General features: G+C 43.4%; 1 protein-coding gene across 3 annotated transcripts; it reads right to left on the minus strand.

The window, feature by feature from the left end:
* Positions 1-2,525: 2,525 nt before the first annotated feature.
* EAPP (E2F associated phosphoprotein) lies at positions 2,526-24,775 on the minus strand (the record flags this gene model as incomplete). 3 transcript variants are annotated; one of them, XM_080706715.1, is made up of 6 exons in its annotated part: positions 2,526-2,824; positions 8,184-8,294; positions 10,286-10,403; positions 18,068-18,163; positions 21,333-21,514; positions 24,702-24,775. In XM_080706715.1, 6 exons carry the CDS (start codon positions 24,773-24,775, stop codon positions 2,548-2,550), a joined length of 858 nt encoding a protein of 285 aa, XP_080562841.1. The 3 variants fall into 3 exon arrangements, with proteins under 3 accessions (XP_080562841.1, XP_080562842.1, XP_080562843.1); XM_080706716.1 differs by lacking the exon at positions 8,184-8,294; XM_080706717.1 differs by lacking the exons at positions 2,526-2,824; positions 10,286-10,403 and having other exon boundaries at positions 8,227-8,294.
* Between the last annotated feature and the right edge of the window lie 747 nt (positions 24,776-25,522).

Consider the following 25,522-nt stretch of genomic DNA (forward strand, 5'->3'; position numbering starts at 1 on the left):
TCCCAGCACTTGGGAGGTGGAGACCAGAGGATTGTGGTTCACGGACAGTATCAGCTACTTAAGTGAAGCCCTTCGCAACTCAGTGAGACCCTGTTTCAAAAATAAAGAGACTGAAAAATAGGGCTGGAGGTGTAGCTCAGAAGTACAATTGTCCCTGGGCTCCATCCCCTGTACAGAAAGAAAGAAAGAAAGAAAGAAAGAAAGAAAGAAAGAAAGAAAGAAAGAAAGAAAGAAAGAAAGAAAGAAAGGGAAAGAGAGAGAGAAAGGGAAAGGAAAGGAAAGGAAAGGAAAGGAAAGGAAGGAAGGAAGGAAGGAAGGAAGGAAGGAAGGAAGGAAGGAACTTTTATTCATTAAAAGAAACCATAAAGAGCCAGGAGTGGTGGTACACACCTATAAACCTAGTACTTGGGAGGCTGAGACAGGAGGATCACAGGTTCAAGGCTAGCCTCAACAACCTAGTGAGGTCCTCAGCAACTTAGCAAGACCCTGTTTCAAGAGAAAAAATAAAATGGGGTGGGGGTGTAGCTCAGAGGAATGACCCTGGGTTCAATCCTCAGTACCACACAGACATACACACATACAAAACCATAAGAAAGATGAAATGACAAACCATAAACTGAGGTTACTTACAACACATATTTTTAATAAGAACTACTTCTCAGAATGTATTTTTTTAAAGGGAGCTGGGCCAGGCATGGTGGCGCACGCTTGTAATCCCAGCATTTGGGAGGCTGAGACAGGAGGATCGCAGACAGCCTCAGCTACTTAGTGAGGCACTTCGCTACTAGGCGAGACCTTGCTTCAAAATAAAGAATAAACATTAGGGCTAGGTGTAACCCCAAGGATCTGATGCCCCATGGACACTAAGTTCTGCCTGGACACAAGAGCGTCTCAGAGGCCCTGTCTTCTTCAGATCCAGTGGCAGTGGTAGCCTAACACAATACACCGAAGGGTGGCTTGCCAGCCTCCCCTGTGTCTTTCTTTCTTGGGCTACTCCACCACAGGATCAGAGCCCCCTAAGAACCCGAGATCTGGAGCTTTCATTCCAAGGGAAGACCTTAGTTACATTTTGGAAAAAGGAAAACCTTGAAGATGGGGTGAATTTTAGGATAAAGATTATACTAAGAGGGAAAAATCAAGATCAGGTTTTTTTGTTTGTTTTGGTGGTACTGGGGATGGAATCCTTCTACCTCCAGGCTACACTCCCAGACCTATTTTATGTATTTTTTATTTGGAAACAGGGTCTCTTAAGCCACTGGTTCCAACCTGCGCGATCCTCCTGTCTCCGCCTCCCAAGCACGGGGATTACTAGCGTGCGCCACCACGCCCGGCTCAAATTCAGTTTTTACTGTGCCATAACCAGGCCTTAGATTGTTGAGGAGAAGGAAATCTGCTGCTCATATTATATTTAGCTTATAACCCAATAGGATTTTCTAGTTACACTAATAATAACTGAGTAATCTTGACTTATCTGCAATCTATTAAATTGATCAACAAATATGCACTGGCTGCTGTGTGACCAACATTGCTGGAAAGAAAATATTGATGAGAAAAGACCACAGCCAATGTAAGAGAAGCTCAGAGGGTGGTTTTAAAGTGAACGTGGGAAGAGAAAGTTCTCAGTAAGAAGAGAAGACTTTTGTATGCATCTTTGAAGGCAAGAATCACGTCTTACTTCTCTTTGTATCTCTAGAATGGAGAATAAAACCTGGCACTTACCAGTTGCACGATAATGCTTGCTGAAGGAATATTGGCATTTTTCTGGGCAAATGCAGAGAATGAGTAAATTATATGATTCTTTTCTGCCAAACGAAATTCCTCTTCTCTTTCCCCCATTTCCAGTGTAGACTACCATGATGGGGAAGTGTATTTTGGCATCTCCTCTGGAGTATGAAATTTATTTCTCTATGGGACAAATATTTAAAATGGCATTTTACATATAATAAAAAAAAAAAACAGTGAGGGGTAGTAAAAAAAATAGGGCTGGGGGTGTAGCTCAGAGGTAAAATGCCCCTGGGTTTCATCTCCAATACCACAAAAATAAATAAATAAATTAATTAATTAAAATAAATAATTAAAAATTGCACTGGGGGTGCAGCTCAAAGGTAGAATGCACTCTGGGTTCCATCCCCAGTATGGTGATAAGTAAATGAATAAATAAATAAATAAACATCTTTTATAAATAAAGAACCCAACCTCTATTATTTTATTATAGGAAGGGAAAATGAATTAAGAATTCAAAAACAAAGGTTACTTGTAACTCTAGAACATTTTAATTCTAAAGAGCTTTAATAAATAAAAAGCCCCAATTTCCAAATGTTCATCAACAGGGGAATGAATTAGTGCCATCAGTATTTATGAGAAAACAAAAGGATAGAAAGGAAGTAGAAAGAGATAAAGGTTGATAACCATTCTTTTCCACAAAGATAAAATACTGCTCCCTCAAGTAACTCAGTGTCACTTAATGGTATGAAAAGGCAGAAAGAAAGTTAACTGTCCACATCTGCCTTATATACAGTGTGGGGGAAGTCAACGCCAGCTGCACTGTTAGGAGTGGCTCGCCAAGACGTTGAAGAAATGGAAGACTTCGTCCTTGTCGTAGACGGCCACTTCGGTGGAACACTCTGTGCACATGACGGGGTGGTAGATTTCTTCCACTTCTGTCTCTGCCTGCTCTGCAGGGTCTTCACGGCTAGACTTCATCTTCTTATAGCCCCACCTTCTCTTCCTGTTCTCTGAGTTCTTGTATCTAAGAACCTCCTCTTTGTTGATAGAACAATTCATTACAAACATTGCTCTATACTGAGTTTTGTAGGATTCATGCCTAAAAGGAAAATGAAACGGAGAACTGTGATTTATGTTCTATTTTATAGTTATTCTTTTATTTTCTTAATTTCTTTAATTTTTTTATTTTTTTGCAATACTAGGGATGGAACCCAGGGACATTCTACCTCCAAGCTATACCCCCAGCCCTATTTTTTTAGTCTTTATTTTGAAACAGGGTCTCACTGAATGCAAAGGGCCTAAGTAGCTGAGGCTGTCGGCGAACCGCAATCCTCCTATCTCGGGCTCCCAAATGCTGGGATTACAAACCTGCACCACTACACCCAGCAATAGTTATTCTTTTAGATAAAGAAAAGCAAGCCAGGCGTGGTGGCATACAGTTGTACTTAGGAGGCTGACACAGGAGGATCACAGGCTTGTGGCCAACCTCAGCAACTTGTGAGGGTTTCCATAATTTAGTGAGACCCTGTTTCAAAACAATGAATAAAGCTAGGCGTGGTGGCGCACACTTGCAATCCCAGTACTTGAGAGGCTGAGACACGAGGATCAGGCAGGTTCGAAGCCAGCCTCAGCTACTTAATGAGGCTCTCAGCAACTTAGTGAGATCCTGCTTCCAAGTAAAATATAAAAAATAGGTGGCCGGGCGTGGGCGCACGCTTGTAATCCCCGCGCTTGGGAGGCGGAGACAGGAGGATCGCGTAGGTTCGAAGCCAGCCGCGTGCGCTGGCTTAGGAGACCCTGTTTCCAAATATAAAAATGTAAAAAGAGGTCTGGGAGTGTAGCCCGGAGGTAGAAGGGCTTCCAGGAACCCCAGTACCACCAAAAAAAAAAAAAAAAAAAAATAGGTCTGGGAGTGTAGCCTGGAGTGTAGTAAGCCCCTGGGTTCCATCCCCAGTACCACACACACACACACACACACACACACACACACACACACACACACACACACAAAGAAGCCAGACGTGATGGCGCACACTTGTAATTCCAGCATTTGGGAGGCTGAGACAGGAGAATCGCAGTTCGCGGACAGACTCAGCTACTTAGTGAGGCCCTTTGCAACTCAGTGAGACCCTGTTTCAAAAAAAAGAATAAAAAATAGGGCAGGAGGTGTGGCTCAGAGGTCAAATGCCTCTGGATTCCATCTCCAGACCCGCCAAAAAAAAAAAAAAAAAAAAGAATAAAATATAGGACTGGGGGTATAGCTTGGAGGTAGAATGTCCCTGGGTTAACCCCCAGTACCGCAGATAGATAGATAGATAGATAGATAGATAGATAGATAGATAGATAGATGATAGATATAGACAGACAGACAGACAGTAAAATAAGACTGGGGGTGTAGCTCAGAGGTAGAATGCCCCTGGGTTCAATCCCCAGTACTGAAAAAAAGAAAAAGCTTATGGGCTTCAGACTTTCCAACATCCACTCCTGGCGATTCTCTGGCAGGCCAACGAACAGATCTCGCTTCCTTTGTTCTCCCCATATGCAATATTTCCCTGCCTCTGTCGCCTAAGAGCAATTTACTCAGTTGCTCTTCTTTTTCCCTTAAACCTCATGCAACAGAAATATCTGGCTAAAAGCAGTGAACTCAAATTGTGCATTCATTAGTTCTAACTGTTAATCTCTACTTTCCCTTCTACCACCACAACCATCAGAAACTAAGAATGTAAAAGCTATCCATTGCTTGAAGTGTTGGGTGTCAGGCTCTTTCTGGGCTATAGAATCAAAATTTTGCAGGTTCCTCTGGAGGTTTTTCAGGGCTCTGTCCACCTGTGGCAATTTACAATGAATTCTTTGCAAAATTTCTCCCCAATCCCGGAGGTTTCTATGATGTCGGAGGAAGAAGAAAATTCCCCAGTGGAATCAAAGGACTCCCAGCCAGCATCCTCAGAAATGCTAGTAAAGGATCTTCACAAATTGACCCTCAATCCTGATACCAAGCTGCCTACCCCTCAGCCAAAGACTGGGAGTATTAGACTAGGATGATGACCCGCCCCCACCACAGGACCTCCGGGAGATGGATGGAGGTGACAGTACACTCAGTGAAAAGGCCTTATGGGAAATCCAACGTGGCTATCCCTACAGACAGAAAGGAATCCACACAGTGCTCTCGGAGCACAGAGAGAGGATGTTGAAAATGAGATTGCTCTTAAGCCTCATGCATGCCCGGGCTAAAAAAGAACAAACTGGCACCCATCTTAATGAAGAGGAGATTGAGTCAAGCAATGTGCCATTCAAATGTACCTGCAGTTTTTGCATGAAGCATAGATGGAATCCTTCTGAAAATGCTAAAATAGGGAGTGATTTCACAGCGTCTATTTAGGCACAAGTCTTATACTGTTCTTTCTTTCTTTTTTTTTTTTTCTTTTGCAGTACTGGAGATTGAACCCAGAGGCATTCTACCTCCAACCTACATCACCAGCCCTAATTTTTTTTAGTTTCTTTCTTTCTTTCTTTCTTACTTTCTTTCTTTCTTTTTCTTTCTTTATTTATTTTGGTGGTACTGGGGATGGAACCCAGGGACATTCTATCTCTGAGCTACACCCATAGACCTATTTTTTATTCTTTATTTTGAAACAGGGTCTTACTGAGTTGCAGAGGGCCTTACTAAGTAGAAGCTGAGGCTGTCCACACACCACGATCCTCCTGTATCAGCCTCTCAAATGCTGAGATTACAAACGTGCACCACCACGCCTGGCTTAGTATTTTTATTTTTTGAAACAGGGTCTCCAGACGGGCGTGGTGGTGCATGCTTGTAATCCCTGCGCTTGGGAGGCTGAGACAGGAGGATCGCACAGATTCAAAGCCAGCCTCAGCTACTTAGTGAGGCTCTCAGCAACTTAGTGAGACCCTGTTTCCAAATAAAATATAAAATAGGTCTGGGAGTATAGCCCAGAGGTAGAAAGCCTCTGGGTTCCACCCCCAGTACCACACACACACACACACACACACACACACACACACACACACACACACACACACAGAAAAAGAAAAAAGAAACAGGGTCTCACTGAGTTGCAAAGGGCCTCCTTAAGTAGCTGAGGCTGTCCGCGAACCACGATCCTCTACTCTCTGCCTCCTGAATGCTGGGATTACAAACATCCGCCACCACACCTTATACTGTTTTTTTTTTTTTTTTTTTTTTGCAGGTCTGGAGATGGAACACAGAGGCATTTGACCTCCGAGCTACACCCCCTGCCCTATTTTTTATTCTTTATTTTGAAACAGGGTCTCTCACTACGTTGCCGGGGGCCTCACTAAGTAGCTGAGACTGTGAACCACGATCCTCTGGTCTCAGCCTCCCGAATGCTGGGATTACAAGTGTGCGCCACCACGCCTGGCTGCTTATACTGTTCTTAATGTTAGTTTTATACAAGCTACTCTTGGCTAGGGTTGATTATATACCAATAATTTTGAATAGCATGTGTGTGACAGAAATTCTAATTTCTTCTCTTTCATCTCTTCCTACTTTGGGAGATGCTGGGAATCTTTTCATGCCTTGATATACCAATAATTTTATAAGGACTCTGTACCTTGGATATATGACTTCCATATACGTTAGATCCACTTAAATGACCCAAAAGTGAATTCACAGGGAATACTGAGTAGTTTTGGTTAAAGCATAAAAAAATTTTCTGGCTTACAAAAAAAATTTATAAGATGGTATTTCTCCAGGTAAACTATAATATAATTTTTCAAAAACAGTCAATCATAAATACTTCCAGTAAGCTATGTGTGCTGGTACCCGCTTGTAATCCCAGCATTTGGGAGGCTGAGACAGGAGGATTGCCATTCAAGGACAGCCTCAGCTACTACTTAGTGAGGCCCTTTGCAACTCAGTGAGACCCTGTTTCAAAATAAAGAATAAAATATAGGGCTGGGGTGTAGCTCAGAGGTAGAATGCCCCTGGGTTCTATCCCCAGTGCTGCAAAAAAAAAAAAAAAAAAAAAAAAAAGTTTAATAGTTTAAGTAGAGTACAACATACTCAGAGCCTGTGTCGAAAACACAAACAAAAAATTATTGTGCAGTAATGCACATCTATAATTCCAGTACTTTAAAGGTTGAAGACAGAAGGAGCACAAATTTTGGGCCAGCCTGGGTAATTTTGTGAGACTCTGTCTCAAATTTTTAAAAAATAATATAAAAAAATAAAAAAATAAAAAGGGCTGGGTTCAGTAGTAGTATAGCAGCCTTGGGTTCAATCACCAAAAACATAAACTTAAACTGGGTGAGGTAGTACTCACCTGTAACCCCAATACTCTGGAGGCTGAGAATGAAGGATCTTAGGTTTGAAGTCAACCTCAGCAACTTAAGATCCTCAGCTACTTAGTGAGACTCTGTCTCAAAAAAAATAAATAAATAAATAAAAGCCAGGCATGGTGGTGCGTCCTGTAATCCCAGTACTTGGGAAGCTGAGACAGGAAGATTGCAGGTTCAACAGCAACTTAGTGCCCTCAGCAACTTAGTGAGGCGCTTAACAACTTAGCAAGAACCTGTCTTCAAATAAAAAATAAAAATAGGGCTTGGGTTGTAGCTCAGAGGTAGAATGACCTCTGAATTCAACCCCCAGTACCACACACAAAAAATATCCAATACACATGATGCCTGTAAATCCCTTGGGAGATTGACATAGGATGACTGCAGGTTGGTAACCACCCTCAGCAATTTAGCAAGGCCACAAGCAACTTAGTTAGACCCGGTTTTAAAATAAAAAGTAAAGAACCGAGTATGGTGGCACACGCTTAGAATCCCAGCATTTGGGAGGCTGAGACAGAGGATTGCAGTTCTTGGACAGCCTCAGCTGCTTAGTGAGCCCTTTGCAACTCAGTGAGACCCTGTTTCAAAATAAAAAATAAACCAGGCATGGTGGCACATGCTTGTAATCCCCACACTTGGGAGGTGGAGACAGGAGGATCGCGCAGGTTCGAAGCCAGCCGCACTGGCTTAAGAGACCCTGTTTCCAAATAAAAATATAAAAATGGGTCTGAGAGTGTAGCCCAAAGGTAGAAGGGTTTCCAGGAACCCCAGTACCATAAATAAATAAATAAATAAATAAATATTAAAATTAAAAATAAGGCTGAGGTGTAGCTCAGAGGTAGAGAATACCTCTGGTAGAGAATGCCCCAATACCAAAATAAATAAATAAATAAATAAATAAATAAATAAATAAATAGTAAAATAGTGTAGACAAAACATCATTTTTTATGGTGCTGGGAATTGATGCCAGAGGCATTCTACCTCTGAGCTACAGTAACCCCAGGGCTAAATAGCTGAGACTGGTTAAGACCATGGGACCCTCCTGACGCAGCCTCCCAAGTACTAAGAATTCAAGCATGTACCACCACACCTGTTGTTTTTTTGTTGTTGTAGATCTAAGTGTTTGTTATCCCTTCATCCATTACCTCTGGCAATCAAGGCAAAGTGTAGTCATGCAGGCTGGGCAATTCAAGACAGCATCACTGTTTGGAACAGGCTGTTGTTGATGAAGTCTCTGTGGTCCAAGACCATGATAACTAGAACACAAAAAGAAACTGAGATGAAGAAACACATTAAAGCCAAACCTTGGCTTCTAAGAACACTCTCCAATTAAAAGAACCATTACGCCTACACTCGCTGGCCCATACCAGTAATCTCAGCTACTCAGGAGACTGGGGCAAGAGGACAGAAAGTTCAAGACCAAACCAGGCATGGTGGTGCACACTTGTAGTTCCAGCATTTGGGAGGCTGAGAGAGAAAGATCACAGATTTTTTTTCCTTTGCAGGTTTGGGGATGGAACCCAGGGGCATTTGACCTCCGAGCTACACCTCCTGCCCTATTTTATTTTTTTTATTCTTTATTTTGAAACCAGATCTCACTGAGTTGCAGAGGACCTCACCAAGTAGCTGAGGCCATCCACGAACCGTGATCCTCTGGTCTCAGCCTCCCGAATGCTGGGATTACAAGCGTGTGCCACCATGCCCAGCAAGATCACAGATTTGAGGACAGCCTCAAGAAGTAGTCACTCTCCTCAAACTGGGTTCCACCCACAGTACCACACACACAAAAAAGTCATTTTTATTTTGAAAGAGGGTCTCATTGGGTTTGTAGAGTCTTACTACTTGCTGAAGCTGTCTTCAAACCTTCGATCCTCCTATCTCAGCTTCCCAAGTACTAGGATTACAAGCATGTACCACCATGCCCAGCTCTAAAAATTTAAAAAAGACTGGAGATGTAACTCAGTGGTAGACCACCTGTCTGGTACACATGAGGCCCTAGGTCCAATCTACAATACTGAAAGAAATGAAAGAAAAAAAAGGAACCAGTACTCAGAGAAATGGCTGATTCTAGGAATATGGCACACAAGATGAACCCAAAGCATCTTCCGGAAAGCAAAGTGCTCATATGAACAGAGCAAAACAGTGAGGGGTTATGTCAAAGGGGAAGAGGAACCAAATAATGGAGCTCCCAGTGGATAAAACTGAAATTGTCAACAATATGAAGAAGTATGGATTATAATTCAAAATTGAGAATAAACAGGGTCGCAGGTTCAAGGCTGGCCTCAGCAATTTGGGCAGGCCCTCTGCAACTTAGTGAGTCCTGGTTTCAAAGTAAAAGAATAAAATAGGGCTGGGGGTACAGCTCAGAGGTAGAATGCCTGTAGGTGGGTTCAATCCCCAGTATATATCACACACAGACACACACACACACACACACACACACACACACACACACACACACATTAAAAAACTAACAAAGTTTTTAAAAGTTTTTAAAGCAGGGGTATAGTGCAGAGGTAGAATGCTTCTATGGGTTTAATCGTTAGTACCATGAAAAAAAAAAAGGTTCAGAAGAAATACCCAGAAGTATGAATCTATGCTAAAATAAGTGATGACTAAAAAATAAATAAATATAAATGTGAGAGAACAGATCAGTTTCCCATATACAAGTCCAATTAACTTATATATTCTCCCCTGCCAGGTCTCAGGGTACAAGTCTGTAATCCCAGCACTTGGGAGGCTGACACAGGAGGATCACACAGGTTCGAAGCCAGCCTCAGCTACTTAGTGTGGCTCCCAGCAACTTAGTGAGACCCTGTTTCAAATAAAATATAAAATAGGTCTGGGAGTATAGCCCAGAGGTAGAAAAGCTCCTGGGTTCTACCCCCAGTACCACCACCAAAAAAAAAAGAATAAAAAAATAGAGCTGTAGCTCAGAGGGAACATCCTGGGTCCAATCCTCAGCCCTACATTTAAAAATTAATTAATTAGCCGGGCGTGGTGGCGCACGCTTGTAATCCCCGCGCTTGGGAGGCTGTGACAGGAGGATCACACGTATTCGAAGCCAGCCTCAGCTACTTAGTGAGGCTCTCAGCAACTTAGTGAGACCCTGTTTCCAAATAAAATATAAAAAAGGTCTAGGAGTATAGCCCGGAGGTAGAAAGCCTCTGGGTTCCACCCCCAGTACCACCAAAAATTAAAATAATAATAATAATAATGATAATAATAATAATAATAAATTAATTACCCTCTTCTCCGTGCATCGACCCAGGCCTGGTCTCTGTTATCTTTTTCAGGATCATACAGCAATTCATCATTTGTTGGAATCCTGTGCCGCTTCTTCTTTTTTTTCTTGGTCACCTGTGCTAGTTTTTAGAAAAGTTAAAGATATGGCTCAGTGTTACTCTTGTGTGGCAGGCAGAGATGAAGAGCAAAGGGCTGGGATTAGGGCTGACCACTGGGAGCAGCAACAAGTCACTGGAGAGGGAGAGCCCCACCCCTAAACTGCTCCTCACGGCCTGATGCCACCTTCACAAATCTAAAACTGGCTCAAGGGGCATTCCAGCTCTGAGGCAGCGCAGATACACTGAGCTGTGCCTTGAAACCAGAAGTAAACTCCCCTAGTAAATAACATATGAGAAAGTCTTCAGACCAGATATAAAGCTGACCACATGGACGGTGCCATGCCATCCCCACTCAGGAATGGACTGTTCCACAGTGCTCTCTGAAGCATAGTCCCACCCTTCTAACACCATCTCCTCTCTAAGACTGTCCACTGCTTCACTAAATAAACCTTCCTGCTTATTCTCTCCATATCAATAAAATGAAATCTTCCTTTCAAGAAGACTAGACTAAGAATACCTACTGCCCCATAACATCTTGTCTAAAGTTCACAAATGGGGGAGGGGGGACCTGGGGATGGAACTCCCAGCATTCTACCTCTAAGCTACACCCCAAGCCTTTATAATTTTGTTGTTGTTGTTGTTGTTTTGAAAAAGAATCTGGAAGGCTGGGCGTGGTGCTGCACGCTTGAAATCCCAGCATTCGAGAGGTAGAGACCATAGGATTTCGGTTCCCAAACAGCCTCAGCTACTCAATGAGACCCTGTTTCAAAAAGAAAAAGAAGCTGGGTGTAGTGTCACATGCTTGTAATCCCAGATCTTGGGAGACTGAGACAGGAGGATCACACAGGTTCAAAGCCAGCCTCAGCAACTTAGTGAGACTATTTCCAAATAAAGTATAAAATAGGAAAGGAGTATAGGCCAGAGGTAGAAAAGCCCCTGGGTTCCACCCCCAGAATCACCAAAAAATAAAAAAATAAAATAAATAAAATAAAAAGAGCCGGGCGTGGTGCTGCACACTTGTAATCCGAGCATTTGGGAGGCTGAGACAGGAAGATCTCAGTTCACAGACAGCCTCAGCTACTATGCAGTGAGGCCCTCTGCAACTCAGTGAAACACTGTTTCAAAATAAAGAATAAAAAACTAGGGCTGAATGTGTAGCTCGGAGGTAGAATGCCCCTGGGTTCCTTCCCCAGTACCACAAAAATAAAATAAAATAAAATAAAAAATAAATAAGCCAGGCATTGCGTCACATGGCTTGTAATCCCAGCATTTAGGAGGCTGAGACAGGAGGATCACACAGGTTAGAAGCCAGCCTTAACTACTTAGTGAGGCTCTCAGCAACTTAGTGAGACCCTGTTTCCAAATAAAATACAAAATAGGTCTGGGAGTATAGCCTGGAGGTAGAAAAGCCCCTGGGTTCCATCCCCAGTACCACAAAAATAAATAAAATAAAAAGACTAAAAATTAGGGCTGGGAGGTGTAAGTCAGAGGTATAATGCCGCTGGGCTTCATCCCCACTACTGCAAAAAAAAAAACAAAATATAACAACAACAAAAAAGACTCTTGCTAAATGTGATCAGAAGCCAGGTGTGGTGCTGCACACTTGTAATCCCAGCTTTTGGGAGGCTGAGACAGGAGGATCTGGGTTTGCAGCCAGGCTCAGCTACTTAGTAAGGCCCTCTGCAACTTAGTGAGACCTGTTTCAAAATAAAGGATAAAAAACAGGGCTGGGGGTGTCACTTGGAGGTAAAATGTCCCTGGGTTACATCCCCAGTAACACACACACACACACACACACACACTGCTGATCTCAAAACTGGGGGTGTCACTTGGAGGTAAAATGTCCCTGGGTTACATCCCCAGTAACACACACACACACACACACACACACACACACACACACACACACACTGCTGATCTCAAACCTGCAATCCTCCTGTCTTAGCCTCTCAAGTACTGAGATTACAAGTGTGTACCAGCATGATACGTGGTGGGGGGGGGGGTAGGGTTTAGTGGGGATTGAGCTACACCTCCAGCCCTATTTTTTTCTTTCTTTTTTTTTTTTTGTGGTACTAGGGATGAAACCCAGGGGCATCCTACTTCTGAGCTACACCCTCAGCCCCATTTTTTTTAATTCTTTATTTTGAAACAAGGTCCTACTAAATTGCAGGGGGCCTCACTAAGTAACTGAGGCTGGCACGAACTCGCAATCCTGTCAACCTTGTTTGAATATTTAAAAAATAGGGCTGAAGATGTAGCTAGGAGGTAGAATGCCCCTGGGTTCAATCCCCAGTACAGCAAAACAAAAGTACTTGGGAGGCTGAGACAGGAGGATTGCCCAGGTTCAAAGCCAGTCTCAGCTACTTAGTAAGGCTCTCAGCAACTCAGTGAGACCCTGTTTCCAAATAAAATATAAAAATAGGTCTAAGGAGGTCTAAGGGTGTAGCCTGGCAGTAGAAAGCCCCTGTGTTCCATCCCCAGTACTACCAAAAAAAAAAAAAAAAAAAGGTCTCACTAGGTGATAAATCGCATTGCTTACTGAGGCTGTCCATGACTGTGATCTTCCTGCCTCAACCTCCCAAGTACTGGGATTAAAAATGTGTGTGCCACCATATTATTTTTTATTTTGAAACCATATCTTGAGCTGGGCGTGGTAGCACAAGCTTGTAATCCCAGCATTTGGGAGGCTGAGACCAGAGGATCGCAGTTCGCGGACACCTCAGCTACTTAGTGAGGCCCTCTGCAACTCAGTGAGACCCGGTTTCAAAATAAAGAATAAAAAATAGGGCAGGGGTATAGCTCAGAGGTCGAATGCCCCTGGGTTCCATCTCCAGACCCGCAAAAAAAATAAAAAATAAAAAAATAAAAAATAAAATAAAGAATAAAAAATATGGCTGGGGGTGTGCTAGGAGGTAGAATGCACCTGGGTTCCATCCCTAGTACTGCAGAAAGAAGGAAGGAAGGAAGAAAGGAAGGAAGGAAGGAAGGAAGGAAGGAAGGAAGGAAGGAAGGAAGGAAATCTAAGTTTCTGATAGCCTCACTAAGTTGCTAAGGCTGGCTTCAAACCTTCAATTCTCCTGCCTCAGCCTCCCAAGTACTGGGATCACAGGTGTGCATCAACATGCCTGGTTTCACACTTTTTAAGTATAAAATGAAAAATATTGTTTCCCAGACAAGAATTTATTCCATTTATATTATCCTAAAAAATTTTTAAAAGCCATTCTTCAAAAAAAGGTTTTGTTCAATTAGCAAGGCATTAAAATAAAAAATACAGAGGAAGTAAATACTGTTTCTTCACAAAAACTATTATTTCAAATGACAGTTCAAATTATGAGAATTAAAAATCTCAAAAGATCACTCAAATTCCAGCTTTTTGGGAAGATGAGATAGGAGGATCTCATCTTCAAGGCAAGGCTAGGCAACCCAATGAGATCCTGTCTCAAAAAAAAAAAAAAAAAAACTGCTAGAGGTATAATTCAGTGGTAGAGCACCCTTAAATTCAATCCCCAGTACCACAAAAAAATAAAAAGGTTGTTCAAAACAAAAGTAGAAACTTTTTGTGTGTGTGTGTGGTATTGGGATTCCTAGAAACCCTTCTACCCCCGGGCTATACTCCCAGACCTATTTTTTAGATATTTTTTTTTTATTTGGAAACAGGGTCTCCTAAGCCAGCGAGGCTGGCTACGAACCTGCACGATCTTCCTGTCTCCACCTCCCAAGCGCGGGTATTACAAGCATGCGCCACCACACCCGGCTAGAAACTATTTTTGATATATAAATTCTCCACAAGTTCTCATATATAAAAATCCTACTGAAATCAGAACAAAAATATTTCAAAAATGAAAAAAGAAAATAAAGCTGGGCGTGGTGGCGCACACTTGTAATCCCAGCATTTGGGAGGCTGAGACCAGAGGATCACGGTTCGCGGACAGCCTCAGCTACATAGTGAGGCCCTCTGCAACTCAGTGAGACCCGGTTTCAAAATAAAGAATAAAAAATAGGACAGGAGGTGTAGCTCAGAGGTCAAATGCCCCTGGGTTCCATCCCCAGACCCGCAAAAAAAAAAAAAAGAAAGAAAGAAAGAAAGAAAATAAAACTAACCAGGCACAGTAGCACTTACCTATAGTTCAGTCCTAGATACTCAAGAGTCTGATATATATAGAAGGATCACAAGCCCAGGAGTTTTGAGAGCAGCCTGGGCAAAATTGTGGAGTATGGGACTTGGTGCAAAGTCTAATGGTAAAGCACTTGTCTAGTGCAGTCAAAGTCCTGGGTTACATCCCCAACACATTAAAAAAGACACAAACTTAGCCAGGCATGGTGGCTCACACTAGTACTTGGGAGGCTGAGACAAGAGGATCACGCAGGCTCAAAGCCAACCTCAGCTACTTAGTGAGGCCCTTTGCAACTCAGTGAGACCCTATTTATTTCAAAATAAAGAATGAAAAATAGGGTTGGGGGTGTAGCTCGGAGGTAGAATGCCCCTGGGTTCCACCTCCAGACCCCCAAAAAAACCAAAAAAACAAAATATAAAATAGGTCTGGGAGTGTAGCCCGAGGTAGAAAGCCCTTGGGTTCCATCTGTAGTAACACACACACACACACACACACACACACACACACAGGTACAAACCAGCCGAGTGTGATAGCGCACATTCATAATCCCAGTACTTGGGAGGCTGAGACAGGAGGATCGCAGGTTCAAAGCCAGCCTCAGATATTTAGTGAGGCCCTTTTTCAAAGTAAAAGTATAAAATAGGGCTGGGTGTATAGTTTGGAGGCAGAATGCCTCTGGGTTTCATCCTCAATGCCATTATTTAAAAAAAACAACCACCAGACTTTTTTCCCTTGATACTGAGGATTTAACTCATGGGTGTTCCACCTCCAAGCTACACCACCTAGTCCTATTTATTTCAAAACAGGGTCTCGCTAAGTTGCTGAGGGTCTAAGTTTTTGAAGCTGGCCTTAAACCTGCAAATCTTCCGGTCTCAGCCTCCCAAGTATTGGGATTATAGGCATGTGTCACCACCTCTAGCTTAGCCCTTTTTTTTTTGGTGTGTGTGTGTGTGTGTGTGTGTGTGTGTGTGTGTGAGAGAGAGAGAGAGAGAGAGAGAGAGAGACAGACAGACAGACAGACAGACAGACAGACACTGAATCAGGGGTATTTTACTTCTGAGCTATATACCTCCTGCCCTATTTTAATTTTTAGTTTGAAAAAGAGTCACACTAAGTTGCTGAGACTGGTCTTGAACCTGTGATTCTTCTGTCTCAGCCTCCCAAGTACTGGGATTATAGATGTGCACTACCATACCCTGCTCATCTGCTCATCTTAAGACTTTTAAAATGTACCCTAAGGTGGGCGTGGTGGCGCACGCTTGTAATCCCCCCGCTTGGGAGGCTGAGACAGGAGGATCGCACAGGTTCAAAGCCTGCCTCAGCTACTTAGTGTTTCCAAATAAAGTATACAAAAATAGGTCTGGAAGTATAGCAGGGAGGTAGAAAGCCTCTGGGTTCCACCTCCAGTACAATAAATAAATAAATAAATAAATAAATAAATAAATAAATAAATAAATAAAATGTACCCTGGGTACTGTGGCACACAACTGTAATCCCAGTTACTTGAGAGTCTGAGCAAGGAGGATCAAAGGCTTGAAGACAGCCTCAGTAATGAGGCAGCCCTCTCAGCAACCCAGTGAGACCCTATTCCAAAACCTAAAAAAAGCCTGGGCATGGTGGCACATGTTTGTAATCCGAGTACTTGGGAGGCTGAGAAAGGAGAATCGTGAGTTCGAGGTTAGTTTTCAGCTACTTAGTGAGGAGCTCCGCAATTTAGTAAGACCTGTTTAAAAATAAAGAATAAAAAATAGGCCCGGGGGTGTAGCTCGGAGGTACGATGATCATGAGTTCAATCCCCAGTACCACAAAAAAAGAAAACCAAAACATTACAGAGATTTGAAGGTATGAAAACAAATGTTGCTGCTCTAGGTAGGACTCTAGAGGGGGTGGAGTCAAGAGCCCAGGGCAGAGGAGATGCTACATCTGGACACTTCCCTCCCCACTGTGCCCAGGAGGTGCTGTTGTTGGCACCACGCATTCATGTCTGCATCAACTTTTCTTATTTTCTTATAATCCTGCTTTTCTTTTCACATTGATGGCCTCTAATTTCTTAAAAGATCAAACTCAGAGGAAAATTCTAATATCAAATAATTGCTGGTATGAGCCAGGCGTGGTGGTGCATGCTTGTAATCCCAGCATTCAGGAGGCTGAGACCATAGGTGTGCGGACAGCCTCAGCTACTTAGTGAGGCCCTCTGCAACTTAGTAAGATTCTGTTTCAAAATAAAGAATAAAAAATAGGGCAGGGTCCCTGCGCTTGGGAGGTGGAGACAGGAGGATCATGCAGGACCCTGTTTCCAAATAAAAATATAAAACAGGTCTGGGAGTGTAGCCCACAGGTAGAAGGGTTTCCAGGAAACCCAGTACCACAAAAACTAAACTAAACTAAAATAAAATAAAATAGGGCGGGGCGCCGGACATGGTGGCACACACTTCTAATCCTCACGCTTATAAGGCTGAGACAGGAGGATCGCACAGGTACAAAGCCAGCCTCAGCTACTTAGTGAGGCTCTCAGCAACTTAATGAGACCCTGTTTCCAAATAAAATACAAAATAGGTCTGGAAGTATAGCCCGGAGGTAGGAAGTCTCTGGGTTCCATTCCAAGTACCACCAAAAAAAAAAAAAAAAAAAAAAAAGCCAGGCATGGTGGTGCACGCTTGTAATCCCCATGCTTGGGAGGCAGAGACAGGAGGATCGCACAGGTTCGAAGCCAGCCACGCTGGCTTAAGAGACCCTGTTTCCAAATAAAAAAAATATAAAAATAAGTCTGGGAGTGTAGCCTGAAGGTAGAAGGGTTTCCAGGAACCCCAGTACCCAGTACCACCAAAAAAAAAAAAAAAAAAAAAAAATAGAGCAGTGGCTGTAGCTTGGAGGTTGAATGCCCCTGGGTTCCATCCCCAGACCTGCAAAAATTAAATTAAAATAAAATAAAATAAATAAATAAATATAAAAAGAAGCCAGGTGTGGTGGCACATGCTTGTAATCCCAGCATTCAGGAGGCTGAGACCAGGGAATCACAGTTCATGGACAGCCTCAGCTACTTAGTAAGGCACACTGCATCTTAGTGAGACCCTGTTTCAAAATAATAAAGAGTAAAAAATAGGGCAGAGAGTGTAGCTCAGAGGTCAAATGCCCCTGGGTTCCATCCCCAAACCCACACACAAAAAATAAACAAACAAACAAATAAATAAAACTAGGGCTGGGGGTATAGCTCAGAGATACAATGCCCCTAGGTTCCATCTTCAGTACCAAAAAAAAAAAAAAATTGCTGAGCCAGGGATGGTGGCACATGCTTATAATCCCAGCATTTGGGAGGCAGAGACTGGAAGAGCACAGTTTGCGTACAGCCTCAGCTACTTAGTAAGGCCTAGTAAGGCCCTCCACAACTTAGTGAGATGCTGTTTCAGAAATAAAGAATAAAATATATATATTATATATATATGGCTATGGGTGTGGCTCCAAGGAAGAATGCCCCTGGGTTCAATCCTCAGTTCCATAAATAAATAAATAAATAAATAAATAAATAAATAAATAAATGTAACTGCTAACTCTGATAAATTTGTTACTTACCTGCTTTGTCTTCATCCTCAGAATCTGAATCAAAATATATATCATCATAGTACTTTGTTGCTGCTATTCCAACTTTCTCATTTCCTGAGGAAGATCCTATTTAAACCAGAAATGAAGTTTACAACTAACTCTTATAAAAAGTATCAACTTATTCACAATCTCATTTGGATGGCTAAATATTTTCCCAAGAGTGACTTACTCAATTTCTATACCGTATAAAATTATGGAGAATTGCCCCTCCTTGACTAAGTGTTCAAAATCAAGAGAAAAGTATTCTCTCTCTTCTCACACACCTAATTAAATAAAGGCCAAGCCAGGCGTGGTGGTGCACACCTGTAATCCTATAATTGGAAGGCTGAGACTGGAGAATCGAAGGTTCAAAGACAGCTTCAGCAACATGGAAAGTCTCTTAGTAATCTAGTGAGACCCTGTTTCCAAATAAAAAATAAGAGCTGGAGGTACAAACTGGAGGTAAAATGCCCCTGGGGTTCAATCCCCAGTACAAAAAAAGAAAAAGGTGGGGGTATAGCTGGGAAATAGAATGCCCCTGGGTTCAGCTCCCAGTATCAAAAATAAAAACAATTTTTTTTTTTTTTTTTTTTTGTGTGTGTGTGTGTGTGTGTGTGTGTGTGTGGTCCTGTGGATGGAACCCAGGGGCCTCTCCCTCTGGGCTACACCCCCGACCCTTTTTTTTTTTTTTTTTTTTAAATAGAGTCTCACTAAGTTGCTGAGAGCCTCACTAAGTAGCTGAGGCTAGCTTCAAATTTGTGCGATCCTCCTGTCTCAGCCTTCCAAGTGCTGGGATTACAAGCATGCACCACCACACCAGGCTATAAAAACAAATTTTAAAAAATAAAGCCATTCTGCCGGGCGTGGTGGCGCACGCCTGTAATCCCCGTGCTTGGGAGGCTGAGACAGGAGGATCGCACAGGTTCGAAGCCAGCCTCAGCTACTTAGTGAGGCTCTCAGCAACTTAGTGAGGTTTGAAGCCAGCCTCAGCTACTTAGTGAGGCTCTCAGCAACTTAAGTGAGACCCTGTTTCCAAATAAAATATAAAATAGGTCTGGGAGTAGAGCCTGGAGGTAGAAAGCCCCTGGGTTCCATCCCCAGTACCACAAAAAATAAAAAAAATAAAAAAAATAAATAAAGCCATTGCTGGGCGTGGTGGCGCACGCTTGTCATCCCAGCGCTTAGGAGGCTGAGACAGGAGGACCGCACAGGTTTGAAGCTAGTCTCAGCTACTCAGAGAAACTCTCAGCAACTTAGTGAGACTCTGTTTCCAGATAAAAATAGAAAATAGGAGCTGAGCATGGTGGCGCACGCTTGTAATCCCAGAATTTGGGAGGCTGAGACTGTAGGATCACAGTTCGCAGACAGCCTCAGCTACTTAGTGAGGCCCTCTGCAACTCAGTAAGACCCAGTTTCAAAATAAAGAATAAAAGCTGGGCGTGGTGGCGCACGCTTGTAATCCCCGTGCTTGGGAGGCAGACAGGAGGATCCCACAGGTTCAAAGCCAGCCGTGCGCGCTGGCTTACGAGAGCCTGTTTCCAAATTTTAAAAAATGTAAAAATAGGTCTGGGAGTATAGCCCGGAGGTAGAAGGGCTTCCAGGAACCCCAGTGCCACCAAAAAATAAAGAAAGAAAGAAAGAAAGAAAGAAAGAAAGAAAGAAAGAAAGAAAGAAAATAGGGCAGGGGGTGTAGCTCAGAGGTCGAATGCCCCTGGGTTCCATCTCCAGACCCGCCAGAAAAAAAAAAAAAAAGGTCTGGGAGTATAGCCCAGAAGTAGAAAGCCCCTGGGTTCCACCCCAAGTACCACCAAAAAAAAAAAAAAAAATTAAAGCCATCTCTTTCAGATTGCCAGCATATATAATATGTTTACCTTTTGGCCAAGTAGTATATCATGCTGAAAAAAAAATATTTTGTTTTAAGGGACTTTAGTGGAAAGAGGTTAAGACCCCTAAAGGAAGGAAGGAAGGCAGGGGCATGATTCCAAGACACACGCCTTCACTTTCCAATTATACCTAGCACCATGCTAACAACCTGTGTCATCACATGCCTGTGTCCCCAGTTCTTCCTCTTAATTAACATCTGCTTTAGTTTTTATTATTATGCTTTTGATTCTTAACAGTTAATATATAGCACAGACATGGAGATCAGTACTGAGGAAGCCAACTTCCACAAATTCGATTGGGGATCAGGTAAAAACAAAATAAAGTATCAAGATAAAGTACTACTTTTATACTTCTATACTTACTCAAATGAGCCAAGAGCAGGGCGTGGTGCCGCACACTTATAATCCCAGCATCTGGGAGGCTGAGACAGGAGGACTGCGGTTCGCGGACAGCTCAGCTACTCAGTGAAGCCCTTTGCAACTCAGTGAGACCCTACTTCAAAATAAAGACTAAAAAATAGGGCAGGGGGTGTAGCTAGGAGGTAGAATGCCCCTGGGTTCTATCCCCAGTACTGCAAAAAATAAAAAATAAATAAATAAATAATAAGCCGGGCGGCGGCGCACGCTTGTAATCCCCACGCTTGGGAGGCAGAGACAGGAGGATCGCGCAGGTTCGAAGCCAGCTTCGCGCGCTGGCTTAGGAGAGCCTGTTTCCAAATAAAAATGTAAAAATAGGTCTGGGAGTGTAGCCCGGAGGTAGAAGGGCTTCCAGGAACCCCAGTACCACCAAAATAAATAAACAAATAAATAAATAAATAAATAAATAGGTAAATAAAATGAGATAAGGCTGTGGTAATACATCATTAAATCTACCATCAGTACTATCTAACCCTAAAGAGAGAGAGAGTGTGTGTGTGTGTGTGAGTGTGTGTGTGTGTGTATTGGATGTATTACTGGGGACTGAACCCAGGAGTATTCTACCTCTGTGCTACATCACCAGCCCTTTTTTTATGATTTCTTATTTTTGAAACAGGGTCTAGCTAAGTTACCAAGCAAACTTGCAATTCTCAGCCTTCCAAGTACTGAAATTACAAACTACTTTTATAAAATTTCTGGATCATTATCTTCAAGTAAAAACTACAAGAGGATATTATACAAGTACACAATACTAAATAGTCGATTTCCAACAACATCTGACACTTCCCCCATAGTCATCAAAGAAAACTGGCCGGCTTGCCAAACACGTTTATTCCTGCGCCCAATCAGTATGTGCTGCACATCTACAGCAAGTGCAGTCACACGAAAGATCACGAGTAAGATTCCTCCCCTATGGAGCTTACGAAAGTAGATACAAAACTGAACCCAGACCTCACCTGTTCCCAGAGAGGAGAGCTTGTCCTCCATTGTTTTTATGGTGGAATTTAATTCAGCTTCCATTTCTTTTTCAAACTCATCTTCACTAGATGACTCACTTTCTCCAGTAAGACATTCTCTGATGAGTTTCCGTTTTTGGTCAGGAGTTCCATGTAAAAGCACATCCACTTCATCTTCAGAGCTAGTACACATTTAAATCAGAAAGAATGTATAAAAAAAATTAAGCCAGGCATGGTGTACGCTTGTAATTCCAGTACTTGGAAGGCCTCAGCCTTCCAAGACAGGAGAGCAGGTTTGTGGCCAGCCTCAACAATTTAGTGAGGTCCTCTGCAACTTAGTAAAACTCTGTTTCAAAATTTAAAAAATAGCCAGGCGTGATGGTGAGCTTGTAATCCCAGCATTTGGGAGGCTGAGACTGGAGGATTGCAGTTCATGGACAACCTCAGCTACTTAATGAGGGCCTCCGCAACTTAGTGAAACCCTGTTTCAAAATAAAGAATAAAAAATAGGGCAGGAGGTGTAGCTCGGAGGTCGATTGCCCCTGGGTTCCATCCCTAGACCCAGAAAAAAAAAAAATTTTTTTAAATAACAGCCAAACAGACATAGTGGCACACTCCTTTTTTATTTTATTTTACTTACTTACTTATTTATTTCTGTGGTACTGAGGGTAGAACCCAGGGGCTTCTCTACCTCCGGGCTATACTCTAAGACCAATTTTATATTTTATTTGGAAACAGGGTCTCACTAAGTTGCTGAGAGCCTCACTAAGTAGCTGAGGCTGGCTTCGAACCTGTGCGATCCTGTCTCAGCCTCCCAAGCGCTGGAATTACAAGCATGCACCACCACGCCTGGCTGTGGCACACTCTTAAAATCCCAGTGCTTGGGAGGCTGAGACAGGAAGATAACAGGTTCCTGGCCAGCCTCAGCTACTTAATGAGGGCCTCGACATCTTAGTGAGACCCTGTTTCAAAATTAAGAATAAAAAGCCAGGCCGGTTGTGGTGGTACACGCTTGTAATCCCTGTGCTTGGGAGGCTGAGACAGGAGGATCACACAGGTTCAAAGCCAGCCTCAGCTGGCTTAAGAGACCCTGTTTCCAAATAAAATATAAAATAGGTCTGGGAGTGTAGCCCAGAGGTAGAAGGCTCCTGGGTTCCATCCCCAGTACCACCCCCCCAAAAAAAATTAAGAATAAAAAAATAGGGCTAGTGGCATAGCTCAGAGGTAGAAAGACCCTGGGTTCAAACCCCAGTTCTGCAACAAAAAGAAAAAAATAGGTCTGGGGCTTCAAGGTGTAGCTCAGAGGTAGAATGCCTCTAGGTTCAATCCCCAGTAAACCCAATTCCCAGTACCAAAAAGAAAAAAAAATTAAAAAAAATTAAAAAAAAAATACACACACACACACACACACACACACACGCACACGCGCGCGCGCGCGCGCGCAGCTACAGGTATAGCTCAGAAGTAAAATGCCCTGGGATTCCATCCCCAGAACAAAAAAAAAACAAAAAACAAAAAAATTAAATTTACTTAAAACTCCCATCAAAAGCTGAGAATAATCCTTGTGCTTGGGAGGCGGAGACAGGAAGATCATACAGGTTCGAAGCCAGCCTCATTGGCTTTTTTTTTGGTGGTGCTGGGGATGGAACCTTCCTAGCTGGGTGTAGGAGCACATGCTTGTAATCCTAGTACTTGAGAGGCTAAGACAGGAGGGCTGAAGGTTCAAGAACAGCCTCAGCAAGTAGTGAAAATCTCATCAACCTAGCCATACTCTGTTTCAAAATAAGTAAAATAGACAGGGAGGTAGAATCCCCCCTGGGAGGAGGAGCAAAGAACAGCTGGCTCCTTGCCAGGCGTGGTGGTGCACGCTTGTAATCCCCGCACTTGGGAGGCTGAGACAGGAGGATCACATGGGTTCGAAGCCAGCCTCAGCTACTTAGTGAGGCTCTCAGCAACTTAGTGAGACCCTGTTTCCAAAAAAAAGGTCTGGGAGTATAGCCTGGAAGTAGATAGAAAGCCTCTGGGTTCCACCCCCAGTACCACCAAAAAAAAAAAAAAAAAAAAAAGAATACCTGGCTCCAACAAATCTTTTTCAACCTCATCTCCTACTGTTACCCTTTATCTACTCCCTCTCTATCCTCAACTGGAAGCAATTTTGCTCCCACAGGGTACACTTAGCATGGCTACACACATTTTTGATTGTTACAACTAGAAAACAGGTAGAGCAACTGGCATCTTGTGGGTAGAGGCCAGATGTGCTGCTAAACATCTTACAATGAACAAGATATCCCCAAAGGAAAACGAATTCTAGACCCAAAATGCCAATCCTGCCAAAGCTGACAAACTCTGATCTTGTATTCCAGAATTTACAATGTGTGGGACATAAATTATTTTAACTTTTTTTCAGGATGGCCAACCCACTAAGTAACATTTAAACCACTGCTGGTGGGATTGCAAAATTGTACAGCCACCATGAGAAACAGCTTGACAGTTTCATATAAAACTAAGTATGCAATTACTAAATACCGAGCAACTACTCTCCTAAGGCATTTATCCCAAAGAAATGAAAACTTATTTTCAAATAAAACCCTATATATAACTATTTACAGCAGCCTTACTCATAACAGCCAAAACTGAAAACCCAGATGTCCTTCAATGAATTAAGTGTTAAACCGTAGAGTATTAGTAACAGTTTAAAAAAAAAAAAAAAAGGAGTGAACTTGCCAGGCGGGGTACCACATGCACGTAAATCTAGTACTTAGGAGGCTGAGATAGAAAGATCTCAAGTTCGACGCCAACCTAGCAACTTGGTGAGGCCTCAGGTTCGAGGCCAGCCTCAGCAACTTGATGAGACCTTGTTTCAAAATAAATAATAGCCGGACTTGGTGGTGCAAAGTTGTAATACCAGCATTTGGGAAGCTGAGACAGGAGGATCACGGTTCGCGGACAGCCTCAGCTACTTAGTGAGGCCCTTTGCAATTCGGTGAGACCTGTTTCAAAATAAAGAATAAAAAAAAAAAATAGGGCTGAAGGTGTAGCTCATGGGTAGACTGCCCCGGGTTCCATCCCCAGTACCGCAAAAATACGTAAATAAATAAATGAGTAAGTAAATAAATAGGGTTAATGTTCGAGTTCGGAGGTAGAATGCAACTTTAACTCAAAGTACCAAAAAGAAAATTCCACTTTATAAATGAGACACCGAGGGCGAGTGGGTGCCTTGGCTTTGGGGAGGAAGATTTAAACTCTGAGGATTTACGCTTGAGGCCGGGAGGGTGGAGGAACTCGGGCGAGGACCCCAGCGGCCCTGCGATCGGGGACAGCCCGCCCCGGCCCTCGCCTCCCACCATGGCCGCGGCGCCCAGGGCCCACCTGCTCAGAGCTGGCTCCTCGTCGCTGGGCTCTTCAACCGCGTAGGGGTCGTAGTCGTCCTGGAGCCGGCTCATGACCGCGGCGGCGGCGGCCTGCACCACGGGGCCGGGTCTGCGGCGCCCCTGTTTACTCGGCGGTGCGCCCCCTAAAGCGTCCCCCCGCTCCACTTCCGCCCGCACTTCCGAGTCCTGCCCGCGCCTGCGCCGACCGTCAGGCCGAGGGGCGGGGAAGGGGCGGGGCCTACAACCCCGCCCCCTCGGCGCCGCTTCAAGTAGGAACTGCCTTATTGCCAGGCGAGTTGGCGCACGCGTGTAATCCCCGCGCTTGGGAGGCAGAGAGAGGAGGTTCTCGCAGGTTCGAAATGAGAGACCCTGTTTCCAAATAATACAAAAAATGTAAAAAATAGGTGTCTGGGAGTGTAGTCCGGAGGTAGACGGGTTTCCAGGAACCCCAGTACCACCAAAAATGAATAAATAAATAAAATTAAAAAGACTAAGAAATAGGGCTGGGGTTGTATGGTAGAATGTCCCTGTCTGGTACCGCCAAAAGAACTACCTTATTAACTAAAGAACGTGGTAATCAGTGCCTTGTGGTAATCAGTGCCTTCATGGGTGGTAGTCCCTGCGGTGAGCACCCTGCGGTCGATGGCTCCTGTGACCTACGAAACAGAAGTCTGGATGATGAGGGTCGCGTAGCCTAAACTCCTGTAGGTCCACAGGCAGGACTCCAGAGTCTCTCCAAACTCCTGGCCTCAAGCCCTTCTCCTGCTTTGCTCTCACCACGTGGCTCCGCCTTGCCCACCAGCTGCTTCATCCTCTCTC

Source organism: Muscardinus avellanarius (assembly GCF_963383645.1).
Source record: "Muscardinus avellanarius genome assembly, chromosome: 12".
Lineage (NCBI taxonomy): Eukaryota > Metazoa > Chordata > Mammalia > Rodentia > Gliridae > Muscardinus > Muscardinus avellanarius.